At 42.5% G+C, this 26,738-nt stretch overlaps 1 protein-coding gene across 6 annotated transcripts in view; it reads left to right on the forward strand.

Annotated features, from left to right (window-relative positions):
- LOC8043417 (alpha-2-macroglobulin-like protein 1) overlaps positions 1 to 26,738 on the forward strand; it is a 175,308-nt gene that overhangs the window by 80,952 nt on the left and 67,618 nt on the right. For all 6 annotated transcript variants that reach the window (XM_040502886.2, XM_029978569.4, XM_040502887.2 and 3 more), the window contains exons 3-4: positions 25,228 to 25,314; positions 26,549 to 26,712. In XM_040502886.2, the coding sequence (XP_040358820.1) occupies positions 25,256 to 25,314; positions 26,549 to 26,712 (223 nt within the window). In that variant the 5' untranslated portion in view covers positions 25,228 to 25,255. The remainder of the gene's footprint in view (positions 1 to 25,227; positions 25,315 to 26,548; positions 26,713 to 26,738) is intronic.

Below are 26,738 nucleotides of genomic sequence, written 5' to 3' on the forward strand. Positions count from 1 at the left end.
CACGTGGTATCAACACAGTGGCTGCTACGTCGCGCGCAAAGCGAGCGTGCCGTCGGGCGGCGTTTGCGAGATATTCGTCACACAATTCGTTCCATGGAGTTCAGTCTTAAAGGTACGTCTTTACGTTATCCATTACTTGCATGTAGAATGTCAAGAATATTTTAAGATCGGGGACGTTAGTCTTAGCTCTCTGGCCTGTAATAACCTCACAATTTGACAAACTGTTTCCTCTCGAGAGCCAGGGATATCTACACTCTGAAAAAATCCTCCGCGTCTACTTATTCGCAAAACACTCAAAGAGCCGATCTCTGCAATCTACGAAATCAGCTCAGCGAATGATGAGGCAGAACATTCGTTTACACTTGAAAATTTAGTGCGCTGCACCATTGCGCAATGCAAGAGCATCATTCTTGCATTGCATAATGCCGCAGAGCTAACTTAATTTTGAGGTCTTAAGAGATGTTCCTCCTCATCTTTTGCTGAGCTGATTTTGTAGATCGCAGAGATTGACTCTTCGAGTGTTTTGTGGATAAGTAAACGCGCAGTCACTTTTAAGAGAGTAGTCTGAGATTGTTTTGTACGCAAAATCCTTCGTGAGAGCATTTTTACATGTTAGATATTGCGTAGAGAAAGAAGCATATCAAGAGCTTCGGGATACACATTATGTCTTGTGGAATTCGCCCTCTTCCTTCTCGTCTCGGAGAATGACACAACGCACTGGTTCAAAAACATGTAGGGATTTATTCACCGTCACCTCCCGCGCCGCTATCCCAAGGGCCATCGCGCACACGTTGTGACGTATCAGCTGCGGAGCTCCGCTCGCGTGGACCATTGCTCCTGGCTCCTCGCGGTGGGAATGATCACGGAGGATTTGGCAAGCGAGCAACCTGGCCCAAATCTTGGGATCCCCAGTTTGCCCACAACCCAAACCCTTGTCGGGTTCAGGTGTAATGTCGGGTTTGAGTAGAGGGGAATATTTTAAAATTTGTATAGTCTACAAGATATTTAGGGGAAAAATACCCGTCTGTCATATACAGCACTGCTCAGGTCAACTGATTTTTTCACCAGCCTCAAAGCAAGTGGAAACTTAACCAGAGTACTGACCAGGTTTGACAGTCACATTGACGTAAAGCTTTTTTAAAGATATTATAAGCTCACTATAGTGTCAATATTTCAATGTATGTTAATGTAAAAACTGAACGAATCTTGAATAATCTAAAGGACAATTTGAATATTTAGCCAGATTTGTCTGTAGCAGATAATGTCAAACACTCACTTGTTTGTCCGGTGTAAAACCATGGAATAAGCTTCCTGCTATTGTTTGTGAACTGCAAATGAGTCACACAATTCAGACTGAAACCATTTTCTGTTCGTAAAATTAATTTACTTTTTGCATTCAACGCATGTTTACCACTTCTTCCCTGGGCTTACGACTGGCAGTAATATATATATATATATATATATATATATTGTTGATTTATTTAAAAGATACGCGAAATAAGTAAATTAGACTTAAATAAAATATAAAAACAATCTTTTTACCTACGTCGTATGTGTAATTGTGGAACAACATCATATATCGGCACTGAAATGAGGACACGAGGGCAGTTTGCCTGAGAACCACATGGGAGTGTTTCAGTATCCTCGGTAAATCACTAAACGAGCATTTCATCTTCATAAATTATGCATGATTAAGGACGCTTTCTATCAAAGAGCGCCTGGCGTTCTCCGTACCGACCGTAATTGGGGATGAAACATTGTCACCGAACCTCTACCAGCCATCAGCGCCTCTTGCTCGTAAAATCATTAAACTAAATCAATTTACTGGGCTTAAATTACTTAGCGAATGCGTGTCTCGAGAGACCGAGGAGCTTCGGTGTCACGCGTTGCGCGGGACGGGCTACATGAAGCCATATTTCAGCTTGCAAAGATAAATCCCCTTCGCCTTGGCTCGAATCCTGCGTTGCCAGCGAACGGCCTTACATCCAAGGTTAACTATAAACGTTGACAGCGTAAGAAATTGAGGGCATGGATTATTATGTTCACGCCTCTATCTCCGTGATTCCTTCTACGGCGCCTAATGCCGCAATTACATTATTCACCGGATGGTAATGAGATTTTCGCTAAGTCCCATGTTACTTCAACGGTTAGTGACTACACTAAAAACTGTTCTTAAAAAGCTTTTAATGGTTCTTCGATTTCTCTATATTTCGCACCCTAAAAAGGTGCCTTAAGCACCCCCTAAAATGGTTTTTAATCAAAATAACATGTAAGGGGTTCGTTCAAGCTTCCATTTTAGTGCGAAAGACTTTTTCATCGCCCAGTTGCCTTTCTAGTGCGCCATGGGGCGAAAGCCCTGGAGGCGAAACCCCTTCTCAAAGGCTCAAAGAGTTCTTGGGGCGTTAAGGAATTTTGCGCGTATAAATCAGACATTGAACACCGCACGCTGATGTACTCAAGGTATTTATTCGTCGGACTGGGCAATCTGAAAACTACACTCTAAAAATGCATGCGCGTCTACTTATCCGCAATACACTCAATCTACGAAATCAGCTCAGCGAATAATGTGGCGGAACATCCGTTTAGACCTAAAAATGAAGTGTGCGCTGTGAAATTGCGCAATGCAAAGTGACATGCTTGCATTGCGTAATGCCGGAGCGCAGACTTCATTTTGTTGTCCACACAGATGTTCTGTCTCATCATTCCATGAGCTGATTTCGTAGATCACAGATTGACTCTTCGAGTGTTTTGCGGGTACGTAGACGCGCAGTAATTTTTAAGAGAGTACCTCTGGTCATGCAAACGTCCATTAGCTGGTGTCAAGTGTAGCGGATATAGCTCCAACGTTTAGATGTCTTCCGGCAGTTTTTTTACTCCCTGTTTGCTCTCTTATTGCGTAGCAGGCCATTTAGAGCGCTTGCAAGCGAAAGCACGGAAATAAGTGATACAAAAAAAATAGTTTAATTAAAACGCAAATATGTTTGAACGCAAATATGCTCAAAACAAACATCGTTTGTTTCAGGTCTGTCTGGTTGGGTCAAATATTTGAGAAAAGCGGACCTTCACCAATCAAGTCCCAAACAGTTCGGAGGCCGAAGTTCCAAAACGGAGCTGTTTTTTTCCCTCAGGGGCGACCATTTGCACGCGGAGAGCAGCGGCTTCTTTTACATATGTGGTGGTTGCTTCACTCACCTTTTCTTCTTCAGGTGCCCTAGTCCGTTGACATACGCCGATAGTAAAATGTCTGTCGATCTATTGATATCCACTGGTGTAGTCTAGATATGCCGGGATTCTAACGAGTCTTTGGCGGATGTTGATTTTTAACCTCATCGGGAAAGGCAGCCTCAAAATAGCACATAGTCCTGCCGAAATACCATCATCTGCGATCCTTATATAAAAGGGACCAGCATAGCGTTGGCGCGTACGCTGGCAAAAAAGGGTATTGAGGTGGTCCACAAGCCGGTATCAAGGCTCGGGCGCCCGATGCCACGACCCAAATACCGCCCTCCTAAAGAAAAGGCTCAAGGGTTGCATACCGAATTCCGTGATATGAATGCTCCGCCACTTACATCGGCCAGGCAAAGAACCTCCATAAAGAATTCTGCGCACAAGAATGATGTGCGAAAATTTTACCGGAAGGGGAGTGCTGTTGCAGAGCACTGTGACGACAACGACCACCGCATCGTTTTTGTCAACACCAGAATAATGAGCGTTGAGACCTATATCCGCCAAAGACTTCTCATAGAATCATGGCATATCCAGACCAGGCAATATCGATAGGTCCACAGCAACTTCGCTTTCGGCGTATGCCAGCAGACTAGGGCACTTCAGAAGAAAAAGTGAGTGAAGCAAACGACACCCCCATCGATGGAAAAGGAGCTTCTGCTCTCCACGTGCAAACAGTCACCCTTGATGAAAAAAACAAATCGGTGTTGAAACGTCGGGCTCCTAGCTGGTTTGGACTTGGTTTGATGAAGGTCCGTATTTTTCTAAGAGTTGAATTTACAGTTAGATGAAATGTAACTTTGTACACGTAACATAGAGCGTTGGATGAACTATTGTTCACAACAGAAAAAAAAAATAATGACCCGTTGAAATGGACGAAGTACAGGCACAGTTCTTTCAGAGAGCATCGACACATTTATATGATGCGCATCGCACTACGAACACCACTTTGGCCACATAAGAAATGAATAGAAAGAAAATACTAGAAAAGGTGGAATATAAGGATACAGTTGGCTGTATTTAAATTGAAAAAATACGAATTCCTGTTTTCTTGTCAATGACTACAACGATGGTCCTGAAACACAGTTTGTATCATTCTTTATGATAAATGCTTCTTATGTTTTTAGCTATTTTACCTATATCTAAATTTAAATTCATATTCAGCTATTTTTACCTATCTTTTTTCTAGTATCGTTTCTAGTATTTCTTTTCCTTCAATTCGTTTGTGACCAAAGTGGTGCTCGTAGTGCGATTGGCTTCATATAAGTGTGTCTTTGCTTTTTGAAAGAACTGTGAGTATCTATTATTCGTTCATTCTAGTCTTTCATTATTTATGTGTGAAGTGAAATTTAACCGCTATGTTTTCTAGCTGCATTATATGATGAAAGTCGAAACAAAAAGTTGGATGGTTGATCATCCTGAGAGACTGAATTACCAACGCAAAACAATAACCTCTGTTTTGTCTTGTTGCTTCCTTTTCCGGTTTCGAATTAAGAATGTTTCCGCACAAATTGTGTGGTTTGTTTCATGCTGCGTTTCAATGCTAGGCTGATTGGGAGTGGCGAACAAAGCTTGTTGTCAGTTTATTTTTTTTCCTGTACATTTTCTCCGGACATCCTCTATGCAAGTCAACTCGACAATTAGAAATCTTCGAAAATGATATTGAATGTTTTATCCCGGCCAGGCTATGCGCCGAAAGTTATGTTTCATCACACGGCGAATTTCACAAGTTGCAAAATTTTGCGACTTTTGAGAATCGCTGAGCAGGAATTGGCGGAATACGAATTAAGAGGCACAACTAAATACGCGTATGTCAACATTCGTCATTTCGTTGCTAGCGACATACCTGGAAGCTATAGCTTTCTGCAAAGACATTTAAGGAGGCCAAAACGCACACGTTGTTTTTCTTGCCTACAGCTGGTAATTCTAAATCCGCCGATCATTAGTCACCTACTCTACGCTGTAGGGCATGCGGTGTCACGTAGTCACCATACAATGTTTACGCGCCGTAATGAACCCCTGGACTAACACATAGTGAACGCAGCGACAAACAGGCCCTTTAGCGTAATTTCCCCATGCGCAGCACGCGTCCTAACATATATGTCAGCAAGTCATTCTCGCAATGCCATTAATAATATGTAATTTGACTATCCAGGTGCGCGTGACTTCTAACAACCAAAGAAGAATAAAGGAAGTTCGTTATTGTTTGTTCGTGCTTATAACCTGACACAACTTGACGCATTTCGCTGCGCACCTACGACACAGCTGAGATTTTTTACATGTACAGGGTGTCACAAAAGAAAATTTACACGGTCTTTTTTATCGCAAAAATAAACTAGGCATCGCCGAACGCTCATTCTCCGCCCAAAGGTAGCGCTAGAGGTCACAACCAGATGCCAAAGTTTCAGTCCGATCCGATAACTTATTCAATAGTTATACGTGATTTTCTGCAAATTTCAATGGGAAAATGGCGGCCGACGGAGTTTTAGAATACATGGGTCTCTATGGCACCAGAAACCGAAAACGGGCAAAAATGGGCTCTATTTTCCCATTGAAATTTTCAGAAAATCACTTATAACTTTTGATTAAGTTATCGAATCGGGCTGAAACTTTGGCATGTGGTTGTGACCTCTAGCGCTACCTTTGGGCGGAAAATGAGCGTTCGGCGATACCTAGTTTATTTTTGCTGTAAAAAAGACCATGTAAATTTTCTTTTGTGACACCCTGTACATTGGTGCTAACAATGTCGCGCTATATAGGGTTTGAAACGCAAGCGGCATCCGGAGCTCTGCAGTGGCTGATCAAAAAGATGGACGCTCAGTTGAAAGTGAACTCAAATTGACAGCTGTTTTCAGTTTTGCTATATTCAATTAGAGGATGCGAATGCTATGGCGTCTCATTCAGATGCCTGGCTTCCAGATCGCACTCGTCGCCATCCGTTATGTCTGGGCTCCGCGTGCACGCTCGAAGGCCGCAAGACGTCAAACTGTTATTTAAGCTAGGAAGCTCGTCTTCGCGGCGAAACAACTAAAACCTTGTCCTTGTCGTTCTCGTCCAGTAAGTGACTTTAGCCTTACCTGGTTACTTCATTACGTGATGCATTTTCGGGCTCACGCGCGAGGAAAGAAATACGTGTCACGCCACGTTCAAGATACGTAATGTGAGCAAATGAAAGAGTGTCGAAACTGACGGGCTTCTGTGTTTTCTTGTGACGAAGCTTCCTCGGCGGCGGCAGTATTTAGCACCTTAGGCTGTCTCAAGGCTAACCGTTGTTGATCACTTGCAATGCGGAAAACTAGAAGGATCGTGCCTTCGATGTGCGACACGTGCCAGGTGGAATATTTTTGAGGCGTCGTCGGGCATTTAGGGTTTCCTCTATTATATGGCTATTTTCTACTTGGTTTAGTAATTGTTCTATGGTGATTGAGGACGTTGTTAATGAAAACATTGCACCTGTAGGTGGTATAAACTACAAAAACACATTGTAAATTTTTTTTATTTATTTATTTCGAGATACTGACAGCCATGGGGCAATGCAGGTTGTTAGGGATTCTAAAACTAAAATAACCCTTGAGTATCACACATTTTGCCGAGAAGGCCACTTTCATTTGCCTCTCTTATAAACTCCTGTTTGAACTAGTATATATATTAAAACATAATTTCGACCCTCAGTCACTTTTACTGTTAATGTTGAGTTTTATCGAAGTCATGACTGCGAAGCTCTAAATATCGCTGAAGTGGAGCGATTCATAATCTCCACGCTGGTGCCACTGCCTTCTTCAACGATGAGCAGAAACCCTGACTTGACATATGATAAATATTTTTCCTTTTGCACCCTGCCAGGCTGATATTAGTCATCTCTTCACTTTGCAAATCCTCATGTATATCATGCATCAGAGGAAATCGTTAGGCGTGAAGTGTACACTAAGATGTATAATCGGTGCTGAGCTTGGTGTTCTCTCACTTACCAAAACCGGATGGGGGTAAGACGACTCCGACTCGTCGAAAATTAAAGTAAATATTGCACTTTATAGCAGTCGACAAGTAATAAAATTTTCTATAATACTGCACATTATTATACTTGCTAAAATTTAAAACACCACATCAAAATAATTAATCACCTACCTTTTTTTAGTGAGTGTTTTATAAGATTATCAATTCAGGTCTTGTATGTGTTGTAGTCGTTGATGTTTGATTATAAAATTAACACGATAATATGTTGCTAGTTGAATTTTGACTTTTTCTATGTGTAGTTTCTTAATAACATTCATTTAGCATATTAAATATAATTTCACTTCTAGTATGCCAAATGAAGAAATCATTTCAACCTTGGGCCAGGTGCGCGAAACAAATCAAGAACCAAGCGTAGTTCCCCACAGAATTGAATGATATCTTTGACGGTTTCTGACTTTCTTAAAACGTTTCAGATCTGCACACGCAGGTTTTCATGATCTTGAAATGCTCGGTGAATTGAATTTATCAAGTTGCCACCAAACAAAAAAGATAACATGATGTTAAGGTTAGTCTGCTAAAGATTGTAAGTCTGAAAGGTTTTGTCCATACTTTCTTTTTGTTATCTTTGTATTTTTGTTATTTTGAACTTGGTACTTTTTTATCGCTATTTTGAAATTCACGAAGCGTATTATAATTCTGCTTTGTCTGGCACATGGTGATGCTTAAGGTGCACAACCGTTGGGATAAAATAAGAGAATCCTCAGAGAGCACAAACGGTCGCACTCGCGCATTTTGAGGGTGTCATCGTTCCTGACTGTCATTTTTCGTACACTGTTCCACGCCGGCGCTTTTCTATCGAGCCGACTCAGCTGCCGTTTTTATCAACTTACAGACCAAATCACGCGCTATCCAAACTCACTGAGGAATTTTTGTCGGTACGTCAAACACTGGAGTCAAATCGAATTGGCGGTCGACTTCACAAAATCCGAACTGACAGTCGCAGGTAGCTTTATTATTGTTGTTGTTGTTGTTCACTGTTGAGGCACACATTTCTTTTTCAGCCATTCTATGAAGAAAACAAAAACAGACACACATGCAAATGTCGCTGTCAAACATTACAAAATTCAATATTATTTATTTATTTTTTACTTTTTGAGCGATAGGATTCAAGAACTCCGTGCTTGAAATGTTGTGAATGAAAGAAAGAGGCCCATAAATGGCGAAAGCTCTTTATGCATTTTGCACTTATAGGCCCGCTTTATTAAAGAGGTATTTTCAGTGAAACTTGGCCCTTATCATTAACATTATTACGTTTCTTGTATGAATAAAAAAAGTTGTTTTTTTCTCTAGTTAATATCTTCCGTACACAATCTGCAGTTTATTGAGCAGCTTTACTGGATGTTTTCCCGTTACAATTTATAAAATTTATATAAGTGCTCTACACTCTCTTTGTGCAGAGCGCCTGGTGTAGGCGATACAACACATTTTAGCGCTCCGTTAATTTATTTCGTTTTCTATATTTTTTGCTTTCAACTGCACTATAAATTCGAAAGAACATACCTGATGAATAAAACGTACGAGGCGTCGTTGTGAGTTGGGTCAGTAGGCATTGAGAAGACACGATGAAAAACAGCGCACGAACGATGGGACAACGCGAGAGAAACAAAGACACACACACACGCGCCTCTGTGTTCTGTGTGTTTATCTGCCGTTGTCCTGTCCTTAGTGCGCTGATTTGCATCGTGTCGTCTTAATTAAATGGGCGCGTACTTACGCGGTTTTGTACAATACGATTGGTTTACGGTGTGCCACTCTAAGCCTTTCCATCGCCTATCACCTGGGCGAAAAATGCTGAGTCACTGAGCGTGGACGTATGCACACAGTCTGAAATACCGAACAACAGAGCAACAGCGCATGCCCAGAAAACGTCCCACAGCCCAGCAGACAAAGCTGGCAGCGTGCAGAAGGCGATTTTTGCAAAGGTCTATGCTCCGCTTCACTCTGTCTGCAGACGATGCTCTGATCCGATGGAGGAAATTGAGCAGTGACAAAACTGCGTCGTCACTGGGCTTGCTTTCTTTGTGAGTTTGCTAGCAAGCGCTACCCCAATCGCGCTCAAACAAAAAGAAAAGCGCAGAATGAGGGCGCCAATATTGCGCGTGATTCGTTTATTCGATGATAACAGAGGCACAAAGACAATGAGCCCCATGACAGTGCACTTTTGGTGCTCATTTTTTTACTGTATTATGGCGTTAGCTGCGGAAGGACTGGAGTTGAAACGGAGTGCAGTGAAAACTGACAGAACCATTGACCATCACGCTACCATATATGCACGTTCGATAGTGGGCAACGATAACATTCATTTTTAACGCAGTAGCAATACCACATTGACGATAGTGTGGGGCAAGTGTGGGAGCCACTAGCGATTACGTCCCACGCAGGTCCGGTAACAGCCGTAGCCGTTATTGTCAAGGTTTCGTAGCGGATTCCGTGTGCGGCCTTCTTCGCGCCCGCTAAACATACAGGAAAAATTTACCCGCTAACTTTGGTGCGGAATTTCGATCTCGTTACGCGTGGCGTCGCAATGTCGCCTGAGATTATTACACGTGACGTCGCAATTCGAGCGCTACATGTAGCTGAGAAATCATTCCGCTTAATCAGGCCGTTAAAAGGTTGTTTTTATTTTTCTACATTTAGCGGGAATTCGTGCTTCATTACGTCACGGTGGCGCGTGACTTCATAGTGTCAGTGACGTCACGAAGTCACGTGATGGCTCAGTTGTCGCGGGAAAACCGTTCTATAAATTCCCTACACGGACTCGTAATGGCGTGCAGCCGAGTGTCCACAGTCTCGGCCGTTAGCGCAGTTCAGTTACAGGACTCGGGAGAGGAACGGGGATTTGTTTTCTTATGCAGACTGATCTCTCGCGCGGCAATCATCTCGCCACCAAATTCGCAAACCTGCGGCTATGAAAATATGAAAATTTACCTGGCAACGAGTCGCCCAGCGTAAGAGGCCATCGTGGAAGCGGAGATTCTCGCTTTCGCCTTTTCCGACGCAATGTGTCAGAGTTCATACGCTTGACCCTTCCCTCACGAAAGATTGAGCAGATGCGCATTACGTAATCTGCTAGTCCCTGACCCAGCCTTTTCGTGCGAACGAGAAGCGATTTAAGCTGCGTAATTGCGGAGTCACTGCATAAAGAGACTCAAAGCTCCTTCGAAGTGCCTCCAAACGCTAGTTAACGGATTTGCATAAACCTTGCAGGAGGGCTTCAAGATCGTGCTGTGTTCTACACATTATTTTTATTTGCGTAGTAAGCTTCTCGCTGGTTAATAAAATTACATTCTCGTCGGTCCCGGCTTGGATAACGCCGAATAGGAACGCTTCGCTCAGGCTCAAATTTTGAAATTTTAGTACGAACAGGTGCGGCAAACTTAATGCTGCGGTTTTTTACGCTACTGGCGGCGATGACTTTATTATCATTTTGGCTGGTGAGCAAAGCTGTTCGAAATAAATTTAGACATTCTACCATGCGGTCCGTGCATGGTAGGGAATATAGCCACGGGACGCCATATTTTTAGTCGTTGTTCGACGTACATGCTAAGAACTAGTTCTCATTGATGCCGACTATCCTGATTCGGTAGAGAACACACGTTTACCTTGCATAAATCTGCGCTCCTCCAATAAAATAAAAAAAAATGTTTTTGTCAGGAGATGAGTCTGAGCTAGTCTCGAGCATGCGCTTTGAACCGCTACCAACAATATGATGCAGCTTGAATAACCCCTCATGTCCCAGGGTACTCAAGCACCTACCCTACCATATGCGGGAGTGTATGTGCGTGTTAGGCGGACGGGAGTGATTTCAGCAAAAATGCTTGATCAGAAAGTACTTTCAAGCCAAAGTTAGTCTGTGATTCGGCTCTGAGTGTTTATTCTACACTCCGTTTTATTTCACACAATTTCATTTCATGTAAAAAATTTCTTTCGGCATCGTCATTGGCAGAGCGCTGCCTCTACCTCGCAGTAATTGGCCGTTCCTAAGCTTCGCGGAACTGTAGAGCACACACGGGTATGAACAGCGTAAACGCTACGTTTCATCTCGAAGGGAATCAAAATGGATTCCGATATACGTGATTACGTGTCAGCATTTTGTCTGGGAAATATAAAATCATCGGATATAGGGTCTGGAACGTAACCGCCTTCCTTTCATCATTTGATTCTACTCTCTGCGCGTGTCTATGGTTCGGAGAGCACGAACGCGGCAAAATACATACTTATGACTAATGCTGCTCAAATGTAGCTTCCACGGCACTCCAGCTAAGGGGGGTGAAGGGAGTATACATCGACAGCAGTACAAATTATTTGCGTGACTATTCTATGGTGGCTCTGGGGACAGCCCTGAACAAAAAACGCGGCACGTTCAGCCACGAATAAACAAAAAAACGCGGTACTTTGGAGAGCCGGCAAAACGGCGCACTTCGGCGCCTAGGCCACTCAAACGAGTCGGAATGTAGGCCTCAGACCCAAAATCCAATACACTACGTCCAGATAAAAACAAAGGCATTTTGGAGTGTGGTTCGGTGGGCTTCCGTGCCACTTTGTGTTGCTATGTTTACGATTTATACGAGCATCGACGGGCACTCGATGTTGGACAAGCGAGTCCGTGATAGTTGTGCGAAGTAACTTGTAATTCAAGGGTCTTGAATAAGGGAGATTTAGATTGCTATAAAACAACGGCATTGGGCTGGCTATCGGTGTTCCGGAGCTGTTTTATAGACCCCATTTTCGGGAAAGGGCCAAGTTGCGAGTGTGTACATCGCCGGTAGAGTACCACTGTAGTTTCTGTTTTATTACTTTCGCTGTCTCATGTAGGATATGTAAATAATAAAATCGGTTGCAACCAACATTGCGTATGATTAAATAGATGAGTTTTTTTGTTTTTTTGTTACCCATGTCGGCATGGCGTCCGCACAATTTACGCTCGAGGCTTCTGTGGAACGACGTCTTTCTGGAATTCACGAGTTAAAGGAATGCATCTTTTGTTTGCAACGAATTCAACTTTACTTTACTTTGACCCGAAAACGTGGGTTGTTATGATAACGGGCATTCGAAACAACTCTTTTATTCTCCTCTTTGTGCATCTCAAAATAGTTCTTACTTTCTTGTGTGGTGCTCGTAAGGGCGCACTTCGTCAATCTGTAGATAACGAAAAATGTATGTATATATGTAATGGTTAGATTCTATGATTTCTTGATATATATACGTTTCAACTGCAAGTACTCTTCCAAAACTTTACTGACGTCCCCTTTGCCTGCTTTGGGGGTTGAGAGAAGTGAAAAATCGTGATTTTTTACATTGTACCCCACATGAAGTTTTAGATTTCAATCCCGAGTAAAACTGTACTACCTCTAAAACCAGGGTACAGAAATAAAAAAAAAAATAAAAAATAAAGTGTTGTCAGTTTTTTTTCATTTGTTCCTTCCTTTGTCTCCGAGTTTGTAAGTAAACTAGCCTGATCAATTATACTGATTTAAGTGACACCATTTTGTTCTTAATTCCCTGGTGCTCTCGCTTTGCTACTTGTATTAGCAGAAAGCCTCTTACTCTTTTCTATTGCCATGGTAATTGTTTTGTTTACCTTTCACCTGTAAGGTTTACTAACATCAGCGTTCCTGTGAAGAATAGCCATTGTAGATGGCAAGAAATTTACATTATAAAATTTTGAAGTGCTGTGAGTGCACAATAGAATTTTAATGTGATTGGTAAATATTAACCAACAACCGAATAAAATAAAATTTAAGGTCTCAATACTTTGGAAACTTACTTTATATAACTCGTATTTTTAAAATTGTTCGATCGTTCTGAGACTATCGATCAATCGATACGGGAGACGTAGAGTATAGCAGCCAATTCCATTTTTGTAACAAAACATTTTGCTCTGCTAATCTTACATTCAAATTAAGATAATATTACCTGTACAATGAAATGTAAGGTGTTCATATTTTATTATTTTTACCCTCATCCGCAAGAGCACTACAATAGGCATTGGAGCAGGGATAATATAACATACAAATACCTAAAAAAAAGGACAAGTGTAAGAAAATGGCACACGCCTTTTGTTCGTTTTAGTTTGTATTGTTCGAACCAATCGCCCATATAGATATTCTTGGGGAAGAATACGAAAATATGTCCACAGAAATGAAGACAGACACGAACACAAAGTTTCTCACAACGAGGCTGGTTAATTATGACCACCAAGATAAAGCATGAGTTAAGAACAAAACAAACCTTAATTGAGCGGGCGGCGCTGAACTCAAGAATCAACACCCCCCCCCCCCCCCCCCCTTTTTCACTGTAAAACAAATACAATGAAAAGATTATGCGCCGGTCTGTGCTTTCTTTCTTTTCCAAAGTTATATTTGTGCTTTCCTCTTGGGTTCTTTAAAAAAAATCAGTAAAAATATATAATGCCTTAGAAGAACTCATATGCAAAATCAAAAATAGCGTAGTTAAAAAATATATTTTTAACTTCTTTGGGTGAACACAAAGAAAAACGCGCTCTTAAAACTTTTTGGGTACGCCCCGAACAAAGGCTTAATTACAAAAAGCATAACAAAAAATGACGGCGCCAGGCAAGGCTTATCAAATATTTCGAACATGAGTCTCCGGACTAAAGCCAAAATATATATATATAAAAGCGATATTGAAAAACCACATTAGCGAAGCCGGGCTATCAGCGTTGCCATACCAACTCGTTTCGAGCGCTAATACCAGCGGGCTTCGGAGTTTAGATGGCCGCGCTTGCAACGGCTTGCACTGCAAGCATGGCCGCTTTTAGTATTTTATTCCCGGATTAAATCCTCGATACGAAAAAAAAGTAAAAAAGGACGTCCTAAATGATACCAAAAATCGCTTTGATGGAAAGATCTCTTCATGAAAGCACAATGCCTTCTAAACTGACTTGAGACTAAAAGAGTTTTCTCACTCTGGAAAATGATATATAACAATGACGAAATTACTTTAAAACAACGTTTGTCTCTAGAAGCTGCATTTTCAGGTTCTGATCCTCTTCCAGATATAACGTATCTCTTGAATGAACCTCATAAGTTGCAAATTTCATTATAGCTTTTAAGGCATCTTTTGTCCTTGTAAATGTGATCGGAGGGGGGGGGGGGGGGGGGGTTCGTCATTGCGCCACTCTATGTGGACAAAGAATGAAGGAGCTCATTGTCATGCGCAGATATGGCTCTATGTATTGTTAGCAAGCTGCTGCCACTATGTTTTTCTTTGTTTTTTTTTGTGGGTTTTTGTTTTTTGAATGTCCCGAGAAGCTCGATAGCTTACAGATTTTTGTTTTAGCAAGCAAAGTTTGTTGACGATACTCTGCATTGTTATAAGCAGTTCGTGGTTGTTTTTGTTCCCAGAAAAGTGTTTTGTTACCAAACAGTTAGGCTCTAAGTAGTGACCCCATCGAACAATGACGAGAAAAAGATTTCGGGGGCTAAAACTCGATCCGCGTTTAAAAGCTGAAAATAACATTTTAAAGATGTGCCCCAGCACGCTTTAAAAACAACAAAAGATTACGCAACGCATAGACAAACTCGGCGTTTGTATACGCTGTGAATTTATTACCGCCAGTAAATGAGGTTCACACGTGAAATTCTATCTCAGCTGGAAAAAAAAAAAACAGAGCAGTAATATGTAAAGGATCGAATGCACCGGTCGAAATTTCCGACGTCGAGCGCAAAACTATTTCATTTAAAACCCGGCTATAATATTAAGGTAACTTTTCGTTAGGGATGGACGGCCGTTCTTCCTTTCGACAAGGCTAAATATGAAAAATGAAACGTAAATGGCTGAGCCAAGTCACCCAAAGAATAATCACCAGCTCCGGAATTCAATTTATGGGGGGTTGCTTCTGAATCGAATTGAAAAAAGGTAGATAAAAAAAAATAAACTAGAAAGACACAAAGGTAAATTAGAGGTATTCACTTCAGACGCACTGGGCGGTGGTACTTAACGTTTTTAATGGTTCTTCCTTCAACCTCCCTTCCCCCCTTTTCTCGAGTCTTAGTGCGCCCGGGAGTCATTCACGGACCGGTGTGCACCGTGTTCTAATGACTTCCTTCTTACGACAATAAAAATATCTCGCAATCACAGTTCAAGGCATAAACTGAAGTATAAAAAAAAAGACTGGGGATCACACTCTTTCTTTCGCTGCACTCGAAACACTGAAGCGGTTCTCATAAACTCTTCCCTAATTAATCTTTTTTTATATATATATATATAAAGCGTACGTAACATGTTATTTAAGACGCACGCTAAAAAAGACACTGATATTAATTGTTTTTATACATTTTCCGTAGAAGATGTACTAGAAATCCCGAGGATTTATATATGCTATTAAATATTTTCTGACACTGACAGAGGAAAACATTTTATGTTAATGATTTCAAATGTTTTTAATTTTTGGAATGTAAGGTTTTCGTGAATATTTCGCGGGCACAAATAGTTGCGATTTGTAATGATACGTTACGAATGCCTTACGCCTTATGTTATGCTCCAAGGCAGTAGTTTGTGTCGGTGTCAGGGTGTAAGATAGACAGGTGGGGAAACGAGAGCCAAATGAGCGACCGGATTGTGTCCCCCTCGGTTTTCTCTTTTTCTGTGGCGCCATCTATGTGGAGCACCGCGAACTCTCACTCCGGGTGGGCGACCAGTGGCGACCGGCTAAACTTACGGAGATGGTTTCTCGTGGATTTTCAATGAAGGAATGTCGTTCTCTCGGTTTATTCTGCGCACTCTTCCATAAAGTTCCATGCAAATTCGATTCCAATTTTTTTTCCTCTCGCCGCAGCGCCATCTGTAGCAAATCAGGGGTACCCGCAAGCAGACGAGTACACAATCCGGTCACGGCGCTGCGGTAGGGTTCTATGGGCCGTTTCCCCACCTGTCTATCTTACACCCTGGTCGGTGTACTCCTCTTTGGGTTTTATATGGCCTTTTCTGGCTGGCCAGATAATTTTCAAGGTTCCTGACTTCAGTCATATATGCCAGGCATGAGCTGAAGACCCAGCACTAAAGCCTAATTCTGGTACTTGACGGACAATTTTGGCACACAACTTAGATAGCAATACCTCTCAATTAGAAATAAAGCCTAACTCAGGCGATTTAGGCCCAAAGATACCAGACTACAGCCAACTACCAGCAATAATTAACGTAATATTGGAACGCATTTAACGAATCAGGGCCAAGATACACAGACTCTAGTCAAAGAAGGTCCAGTTTCTCTATCTCGGCTTCTTCGGGCATTTTAAAACGCTGAATTCACAGGAAAAAAAATATTTGGCTAAAAATAACTTTGTTGGCTGGATCCTTTCTAAGAAGCGATATAATTGCTAGACCAATTGTTCAACTCGCGAAGGCTTTCAAGTCTAGTGCCTCTCGAAAATCAATTTATAGATATGCTTCGACCGGCCGTACAATTCATACGTGAAATTTTGTTTTCATGATTACATAATCTCCGGTAACTTTTTTTGACATCTACATTATTAGAAATATGCAGCGTCTTCCTTTCCCACATACATTGGGAGAGTCAATCGCCGCAATCTAAGGATTGAGGCCTGCGAATGACGAGGCGGTCAATATGTCTAAATCTAATAAAAGAGAGCACATTCTGCGCTTTGACAGTGAGCATGGTGAAGCGTCTTGCTCAGTGACACAGCGCCTACTGCTGTCTAGACCTAAACATACGTTCCGCCTCATCATGCGCATAACTCGTTCTGTAGATTTCAGCTATTGGTTCTAGCAAATCATCTGCAGGAAAGCAGATGCCTCAAATTTCTTGGAGTGTATAGTTTAATTTAAAATAAATTGAGTTTATGTGTAATTAAAAATGCTCTGTCATTTTGGCTTACAAGCGCGTCCAACCATTGGGAAAAGTGAGATGCGCGAAAACGACGGTTTGGCCTTGTTTCTGCAGATAACCACAGAAAGCTATTAAGTCCAAGCAGTCTTCGATTTCTAGTGATCTCAGGCATTGCCGAAAGCCCGCAATTTAATTAACAGCAATACAGGAATGTGCAGTGAGCAGTAGGTGTTTCTCTTTGACAGTAATGCTTTCTATCAAATGCGCAAAATGCTACCGATGTTCTTTTCAAACAAACCTCTGTCGCTGCATACATAGAAAGACTTTCTTGCTAAAATGTACGAGACATATAAAGGAAACAGAAGACATAATCAGGAAGAGTCTATAGGTAGCAAGTAAAAATTACGACAATTTGCCAAACTCAATTACGCAGCAAAGCGAAAAAGAAAAAAAGAAAAGGAAAGACACGGGTGTAAACACGGAAACGGGAAAAATACCTAAAATAGGATGTAAGCGATACCTTACTTGAGAGCTTGGAACGCTTCATGAAAGATACATGAGCTAGGTCTCCGGGGCGGAGGTGAATCTGTACTTTGTGCACGTTTTTTTGTTGCCTTTTCGGGCTCCTTCTTTTCCCTTGGCTCTGGGTCGGTTCCCTTGGGCGACTGCCAAGGTTTGTAATTACATGAACGTGTATCTCGCCCGCCTCACGACTTTCCCTAATTAGCTCTACCTTATCTCAAGTTCAAATTCCTCCAGACTACCTGCACTTGATCGTTTGAAGTTACTTTCTCGTTGCGTGTAATGAGACGTAGGGCTTCTTATAGGCGGCAGTACCTCTTCAAAACGCACGTTTTTAATTGCTGACGTTAGCAGTTTCATTTATTTGCAAGTTGCAATGTCATCTATAAGGGGATTGGATGCTGTATAGTTAATGAGAGCTTAAAAAGCAGAGGCTTATTACGTTCCCGCGTCTTCCTTTAATATTTGCTCTGCGAATCTCTTAACGGCACACGCAGCCATCTCATTTGCTCTGGAGCGAGAATACAATGATGGAGACTGGAGAAACCATGTGTTCCTTAAGCTGTCGCTTACCATAGATTTGGTACATGCTGCATTATGGATATATATATATATATATATATATATATATATATATATATAATTACTTTATCAAATATTTTATTGGAAAATATTTCTAGCGTCTTTTTGAAAGCGGCGGACTGAGAATTTATTCCAGAAATATAAAGTGCAATAAAAAGGCAAATTAGCAATATTTGTTCAGTATTTAAGCTTATTAGAAAATTGCTTCATCCTTTGCATAGTACAGTATGATTACTGAATTTGGTACGTACAGTATATGCGTACCAAATTAGCGGATGCTTGAAAGCGATGCAAAATGAATTATTTGGCAAAGAAGAATGAAACAGAATGAAAAAAAAAACAGAAACATCACCGGACCTCATAAACCACATGTCTATGCACTAGTAAAGCGAACAAAGGTACCGAATAAACGGTGCGTCAGCACATAAATGCCTCGACGCCAAGGTGTGCTGCGTATCTGCATGATATTTGTTTTCTGTTTCTTGTTTTATCTTCCAAGTCACGAGCGCGATTCACCTATACTTATTATTGTTTAATTATTCGAGTAATCTCGTATGTATTTTATATGTATACAAGCAGTAGTTCAAAATTCACTTCCACACATTTTTTTTCTATTCTATGTACACTAACTTAGATTCTCAAATTAATAACAATTTCGCTTCGCCTCTTGGCTAGTTGTTCGTACTTCGCGAAAATATAGTTCCTTCTGAGTGTTACTAAACTTTTAGTTGACTCTCACTAGTTCACAATGACTGCCGCAGGGAAGCAGCCACTTGGCTTTGCAGCATTTGGAGCTATAGTTAAGCCCACCGTTTTAAAAGCCACATTCTTCATTCCTAGGACTATGGTGTCTGGTACGCGTTTCCAAGTGGTGCGTTTATCGCGTCCTCAGAATTGGACCCTCGATTGCTGCCTGTTGCCACGATAAAAGTGTCACGTGGTGGCCGGTCGCTATCCTGGCGGTGACAGGGCAGCGGTAGTAGATGTGGAAGACGTCTCTCTGTTGCAGGTCGCCCTCCAGCTGTACAATCTAAGTATGGTGCCTGGAAGGCGTCTCCGACTGCTGTGTTTACCGCGTCCAAAAAAGTGGTCCCTCGATTTCCGCCTGATGACGTCATACAAGTGTCTTGCTGTCGCCGGTCGCGACCCTGGCGGTGTTTCAGCAGCTGTGGTGGATGTGGCAGACGCCTGTTCTGCTTCAGGTCGCTCTCCAATGTGTCAATCCACGGAAGCTACAGAAGCAGGAAGTTGGGACGCCTGAAACGCCATGACGACTGCGACACTCGCGTTCGCTCGTGCTTTTTGCCAGCATTTCTACGCTCAACCGCCAGGATCGCGACAGCTAGGCAACAACATGACACTCCGGCTTCTGTGACGTCATTTGTTGCCACTGCAGGGCCACTTTTGTTGCATACCCGGGAGAGGACGCCAAACACAGTAGTCGGATACGCATTCCAACATTATGCTGAGACTGCCAGATTTTAGCGTCGTTTCTTTTGGTCTTTATACTGCTTCTGCGGGATTCGGGCTAGATGTCTCCGGTAAAATGTCGCACATAACTCACCAGACTTACTCCATACAGAAGAGAAAAGCGCCGTTTAGTTCAGGCAGAGGGACGTCAAGCGCAGTAATCAATCTTACTCCAAATTCGACCGGTTTTGTGCCGCGCTTTATTGCATGTTACAATTCTACTACAGGTTTGCGATGTACCCTGTTTTACAATTTATGTAAGGAACCCGAGCCCTAAAAATATTGGGTGCAAAAACAAAAGCTCTAATCCTATATATTGCTGAGGCAATCCGTCAAATCCGTGAAAGTACGGACGGACAACTATCCGGAAAATTCAGGCGCAACCGCGGAAACGCACGCACACTCCACTCCAAGTGTCTCGTTAACACGTCATAAACCATGCCGAAAAAGGGTCAGATATTACAACCAATCAGGTTCCGGAGGCGCGGAGGATGAGGACACAGAATGCGGGAGCGGTACGTCACGTGGAACATTCTGCCTGCCTGACTAGCTCGCAATAATCCTCATAGTGACTCACCAGTTTGCACTGAACTAGAATCAACTGAGTTGTGCGACTCGCGCCCTTCGGACCAGAAAAGCGGGGGTGCCCAAGAGGTAGGCCGAATTAAGGGACGATGGAACGCTATGCAGGAAGCAGAAAGAAGAGGCTATGCGGTGCGCAAGTCGTCTGTGTTTTCCGCAGGAATTGCGGTGGCGTCAGAAAGGCGACGAGCTCTGATTGGCTGTGACCGAAGAATAGTGGGTAGGCTTCAAAGCAAGCTGCCTTGAGGTCTACCCACTATCCTTCTATCAAAGCTAATCAGAACTCGGCGTTCTGACGTCACAACAACCTCTACAAAAGAAGTACGCGATTGCGCACCGCATTTGCACGGTGCAGTTCCACTGCTGCTTGAGAACTAGGTCGCCATAGGGAAGGTGTGGTGTCTCTTCTTTCCTCTCAGGACAAAACAATATTTCCGGTTGTCCGCCGCGTCCCCCAAATGGACTGCGGCATAGCCTCCTCTATACGGAGAAAGCCTGGCACATCGACGACGGAGCCATAGAGCGCGCGGCCGCAGGAAAAAGGAGAGAAGGAGCGCGCCGAACGGTGACCAATATGGTAGCGCAGAGCAGACAGGGCAGACCTAGACAGCGAGCGCTTGGCTCATGAGCGGCCGCTCCCCGAACCACGCTTGTTTTTGTGTTTTCGTCACCGTCGTTTTCGTAGTCCGGGAGAAACGGGCGCGGCGATTCGAAAGGGCGCAGGGAGAAACGGGAAAGGGTGGACGTAGGTTTCCCCTCTCCACGATAACGACAAGAAAAAAAAAAAAAAAAAAAAGATTGTTTCTGCGTTAGGCCGCTCGCTCTTTTGTGGCGCTAGCAGTCAAGGTTCTCTCCGCTCCCGTTTCTCCGCCCCTCCTTTCCCATTTACGGCGGCCGTCTTTTCACGCGACGCGCCAGGCTTTCTCCGTATATAGGAGGCTATGACTGCGGCGACAGCCGAGGCGCTGCACGCTCTGCACCACGCAGACTACGGACAATCACACCGCACGCGGGCAGTTTCTCGCTAAATTTAGCTGAGAAAGTTCCCGCCAGATTTAGTGTCACGGTGAAGTAGTGCGCGGGGAATGTACTCGCTATATTGAAATGGGAATTTTTTTCGCTTAACATCTCGTTTTCACGTGAGGTTGAATGACACCGCAAGTCACTTGACAATGCGACGTAAAGCCATGACGTCACGTGACACTGAGACGCCACGTAAAACTGTGGCGTCATATAAAACACTTCGGCGTCCCGTGTCATGACGACCCTACACAAAATACACACGGAGATGCGAAGCCAAAACTCACCAATGCCGGCTGTCGGTGTTAAACATAAATTGCTCACCGATATGACGAAAGGAGCTTGTTACGTTCAGTTGTGATCCAGTTCCTATTGTTCACACATATATATAGCTTTGATCTAGCTATGTCTTTTAGATGTGTCAACGAGAAAAATGCGCCGCAAGCTTTTTTTTTTAGAGAGGAGAACCTACGGCATCTGTGGCACAAATTATGAATACGATCCTTCGGTAACAGAACCAACAATGTTGAAATACGAATGCACGCAGAAGTTCGGCCACAACAAGTGCATGGCATACTATGCACGCATGGAAAGTGATCAGTGAAATTGAGCTTTCCCGAATCTTACGTTTTATTGTTGCTATACACTATACTATAAAATAACCTTGCGGCATTTCCGTACGAGCAAAAAAGACCACGTTTCCAGTTGTTGTTTTTTTTCAAGAGAGGCCTGAACTTACGGGGATAAGAATCATTCGGAGGCGACGTGACGCCACCAGAGGGGAAGCCGTAGGAGACATCGGGTTTGGAGGGACACACCGCCAACGATGGCCAAAAACGGACAAAACCAAAAGATTATGTTGGAATGAAAGAACAGTAGATTCGGTGCCAACTGTTGTGATCACCTGCGGGGGCATTCCCAACGAACCGCGACCGCTGCTACCGGCTTTACTTGGGGTTTTCTCGTTTAGCTGGTTTGAGCCTGTTTGTCGACTCCTCTTCTTCCTACTTCTATGCCTCGACGCCTGTTAAGAGATTAGCGCGCTCAGAAGCACAAGTTCAGAAACTCCATAGGTGTAATTGATGAGAATAAAATCTAGAATGTGAGCATCATTATAAGAATGATAAAGAGCGGAAACAAATGTAACAGATGGCGGATACTGTATTCATCTAAGCGGTTCTTGTTGGAGTTAATTAAGGTAGTGGGAAAATGTACTTTACCAGGTATACAACAGCGTCAATATTGAGCTCAAAAGTAATCCCCTGGTTATAAGATTGGGTTTCGGGTTACTTTTTTTTTTTGTTCCAACATCTGCACAATTTTGTGGACTGAACCGGGCTGGCCAAATGGCTGGTTTATTGTTCAACCTTCTCAGATTAACACTTGGAAACCAGTTGGATTTACGAAAGAAGATCGGAAAAGCACGAAGCCTAACATTTCTCAGATATGAAGTCTGCAATAAGCCAGAGAGTGTAACGTAAACATGTACGGTTGGTACAAATATTTGGACGGCAATTTCGGCTAGTTGGTTCCAACATTCTTAACGTAAAATGGTTAAAGACTGGGAAAGATGAAAATAGATTCTAACAGAAAATGACTAACAGGACGGGTCATTTTCTTTTGTCCCTGTCCTTAGGCGTTTTAGTTTAAGAATGGAACTTTTGCTTTTGAGTATCACCGACAGCGTAATGACCGCGTAGGACAACTTGCTACCGTGTGGTCACAATGCTTACCGAGATACGCCCAACAACTCATTGCGGAACGCATTCTTTTGTATTGCGATTAGTTAAACTCAATGGCATATCTGGAAACCAGATTTAAGCGGTCACACACCTTGGAGAGTAGTAAACCTCCTCATTTAAATAAAGCCATCTTTTCCGGGCTCCATTGCTCGATACACTCACTTAATAGATTGTATTGGTTGGATCTCTGAGTGATTCTGAAACAGCTAATATAAGCTATACTGGCATATTTATTTTTGTCTTAGAATAGCCCAACGCATGAGTCGGCCATTTTTTTGTTTCCATGCCGATACACCAATTGATTTTGCCTCGTTCATACCTGAAAGTGGCGGTATGCATCGCTGGATCAGAGACTTCCGAACTAACACAGCATGGCGTCGCTGGAGCCAACAAACCCTCTGGCTCTTCCCTACAACCGTGGCGCCAAACTACTCCCGAAAGTTTTCCCGCTCCCGAGCACAAAAGCGGGCTACCGGTGAAGGGCCCTGCATAATTAAGGCTCCACGCGAGCCAACAAGCGGAAACGGGGAACAACGGTGTTTTTGGCACGCCGCAAGGTCCTCGGGATACGAGGACGGACCGTCGAAAGTTCTCATTCTAAACAACGCGACCCATTGAAGACGTTTGTTTGGTTTGTTTTCTTTTTTTGGAGAAAAAAAGGCCGTTACTGAGACCGTGGACGTCCCGAATTCAATCGGGACCTGGCACAAAACTCGCCTAACGATCCGCTGCGGGAATTCTGAATGAAGCTTCGTTAATGCTTCACACGCAGGGCTTTCGGCGAACGGGAGCTGGGTCCCCTTTTTGTCCCTTTTATCGTATGCGGAGGTATGGGGAAGTTGGTGCTGCGGCGCTCCTTTATTGATCGCGCTGTCGACGGGCGCATTGAAGGATTGTATCCGTCTTTCTAATAAGGATAGACGACGAGGATCGAAAACAAGAAGTAGTGGGCGTTATTGTGCCGTGGAAGGTGAGCATATTAAATTTTATTCTCTGGCACCTTTATTACAACTGCGACCGAGGTATCATCTAATCAGTTAAGGCGAAGTGGATCCAACTGACTGTTGCGTCAAAACTAAGGTCACTATGGCAAGATAGTCAGGCAAGAAACACAATCACTTGAACTCGTAATGCACTAGACATGCCTGTGTTATAGTTTCTTTTTTTATATTGGGACAGTTCTCATATTCTGCTATTTCTCATTCTTATATGTCTCGTATTTATTTTACCGATAGGCAATAGCTGCTTGGAAAGCACGATTACAATTCAATGTCCTCAAGCAGCGTAGCGTTTACAAAAGTTCCCTTGATAAGTTTTAAGCTCACGTTGTCAGTGTAAACGCATTTAGAAAAATAGATAAATCATAAACAATTCTAATTATTACATTATACATAAAATATTGACTTCAAGCTAAAATTAAATGTACTTATTGATTGTTTTTCAGAAATATAATAAAGGGTACATATCTATAATATATAGCTTATATAGGCTGTTTCAAGCCGACACTTCGCTTAGACAAAGAAAGCTCATTTTCACCGAATGTGCACTGAGTAGGTCCGTTTTGCAGGGTGATATTGCAAGACGTAGCTGTTTTCCCGTAAATATCGAGAGCAAATAACTTGCCAAAGTCAACGTTGGGCGCATTCGCGGACGCCCGAGTTATCGACGCAAATTACTTCCGATAGGTCCAGCGAGCATAAAACAGGGTGCGTCTTTTGCTCGCTTCGCCTATCCGAAGATGGCGCCACAAGTAATTAGCATATCTAGCTGGGTCGTTTGTGAATGCGATCAACGATGGCTTTGACAAGTTTTTGTTCTGTTTTTTATATGAAGAAAACTACAACTTCCAATTTCATGTTGTAAAACTGACCTATGTAGTGTACATTTAATGAAAATGGGAACTTTCTCTGGGAAGGCGCCGATATTTCCGACTTGATTCCCAGCGGAAGGACCGCGTGGGACACCATTTATGTAGAAAATGTCCAGTTGGCTAACCAGCTGCACAAAAAAAGTAAAACAACAGCCAAAAAAAATACTGTAGCAAGCAATAGTAAGTGGAAACAGTGCTGTGTTTTTGTCTTCCACTTGCCGGTGGGTCTTTTTTTCTCAATTTAATTTATTCTCTTTCTTGGTACTAACTCTTTTCTGCCTAACTGTTATTCGATTATTCGTTAATCGTTATTTGATTATCGTAAGTAAATATGTGGTTATTTCGGTGACTTTTTGTAACAAAAGTTCGATTGATCTTTTTTATTTCAGGCAGCCACCAAGCGAGCACAGGCCAGCCATGTCCCTTGCAAGTGTTCTTTTGATTTCTGCCGCCGTAGCAGCCAGTTACGTTCAAGGGTGAGTTTTCATACCTCAAAACTTGAAAAATCGTCTACGATAAAAATAGGATTACGTCGAGATAAAACTTCGCCAGGATTCCTGAATCCACACTGTACCACAAAGTTAAGAACATATCTAAGTATTATCGTTTTAATACACATTAGTCTAATATTGAACTAATTTAGTTCAAGTTGACATTTTTATCCAACTTCTAACACCATTTATTCAATTTCACTAATTTACTCCTAACCCTGGAAACACTTGTTCAAGTGTCATCCATATTTATCAGTTTATATGATGTGAAAACGCAAGTTCTGTTGCGCGTATCTTATATCTGTAAAGGGTCAAGGAGATCCAAGTCATAAATGAATTCTAACTCTTTTTGCGCATGCTGAAAGGAAATCAAGACAGCAAATTAGAGAATGGGCGTGCTTCTTTGATGCAAATTAATAATTTCCATCGGGGGTTAACAGTGGTCTAAATTTTGTAGCAATATCGGACCCCAAATCACTGAGCGTTCTCTAAGAGGTTTTTCTCTCCCGGACGCACAGGGGATTTCTATTCTATGATTACGCTCGCGCTTATTGAGGAAAAAGGTTTATTTAATATTTAGCCATTCGAGGACAGATTGTAGAATCCCAATAATACGTGCTTATCTTACTGGCTAGGATAATTTGATGGCAGTCAATTATTTGAGTTCTAAGCGCCTCGCTGGAAAATATCAGGACTGCTATATTTACAAGCGTCAAAGAGATATCCTTTGTACGCGTCCTTCTGTTTTTCTTCAGAAAAACGACCTCATTCTAACAGCAAAACAAGCCGACATTTAGGGTATTTTCAGACATTTAATCTGCCCTATTCTTTAATAATATTTACAAAAAAATTGAAGGACAGTCTGACTGCGGGCTTGGCCATATAAACCTGCTTTTTTAAACAGTTGCCATCATATGTTTAAGCCAATTACCGAGTATGATGACCAAATAAAGTACTAATGGTTTTGTTTTTCTAGAGTTTATCTAGTGTTTATCTAGTGTGCGCCAGATAACCTTACCAAGGAAAGCTTTGTGGTTGGTGGTCTGGCAGAGCTACAAATTCTAGATATGTTTGCACCCTTGTATATATACACAGCAAAGTCTTTTGACGTCTAAATGCCGTCATTGGCAATTTTCAGATGTTAAACTACAACTCAAAAGGCTTCTCTGCGTTCAGTAAATACCTCCTAAAATATCATTACCTGCTCTTTTCTGTACAGAGGGTTCATCTTCACAGCGCCCAAAATCCTCCGAAGCGAAACGGAGGCGCTGTTCCGGCTGACCCTAACCGATGTTAAGGACGACGGCAAGGTTTCTGTACGGCTCCTAAAGTACAACAACGACAGCGTAGTGCTCGCTGAACAGGAATACGACATCAAAAACGGTAAGCTGCCTGACAACCGCCTTTCT

Source organism: Ixodes scapularis, unplaced genomic scaffold (genome assembly GCF_016920785.2).
Source record: "Ixodes scapularis isolate PalLabHiFi unplaced genomic scaffold, ASM1692078v2 PGA_scaffold11__112_contigs__length_91849675, whole genome shotgun sequence".
NCBI classification, from domain to species: Eukaryota; Metazoa; Arthropoda; class Arachnida; order Ixodida; family Ixodidae; genus Ixodes; species Ixodes scapularis.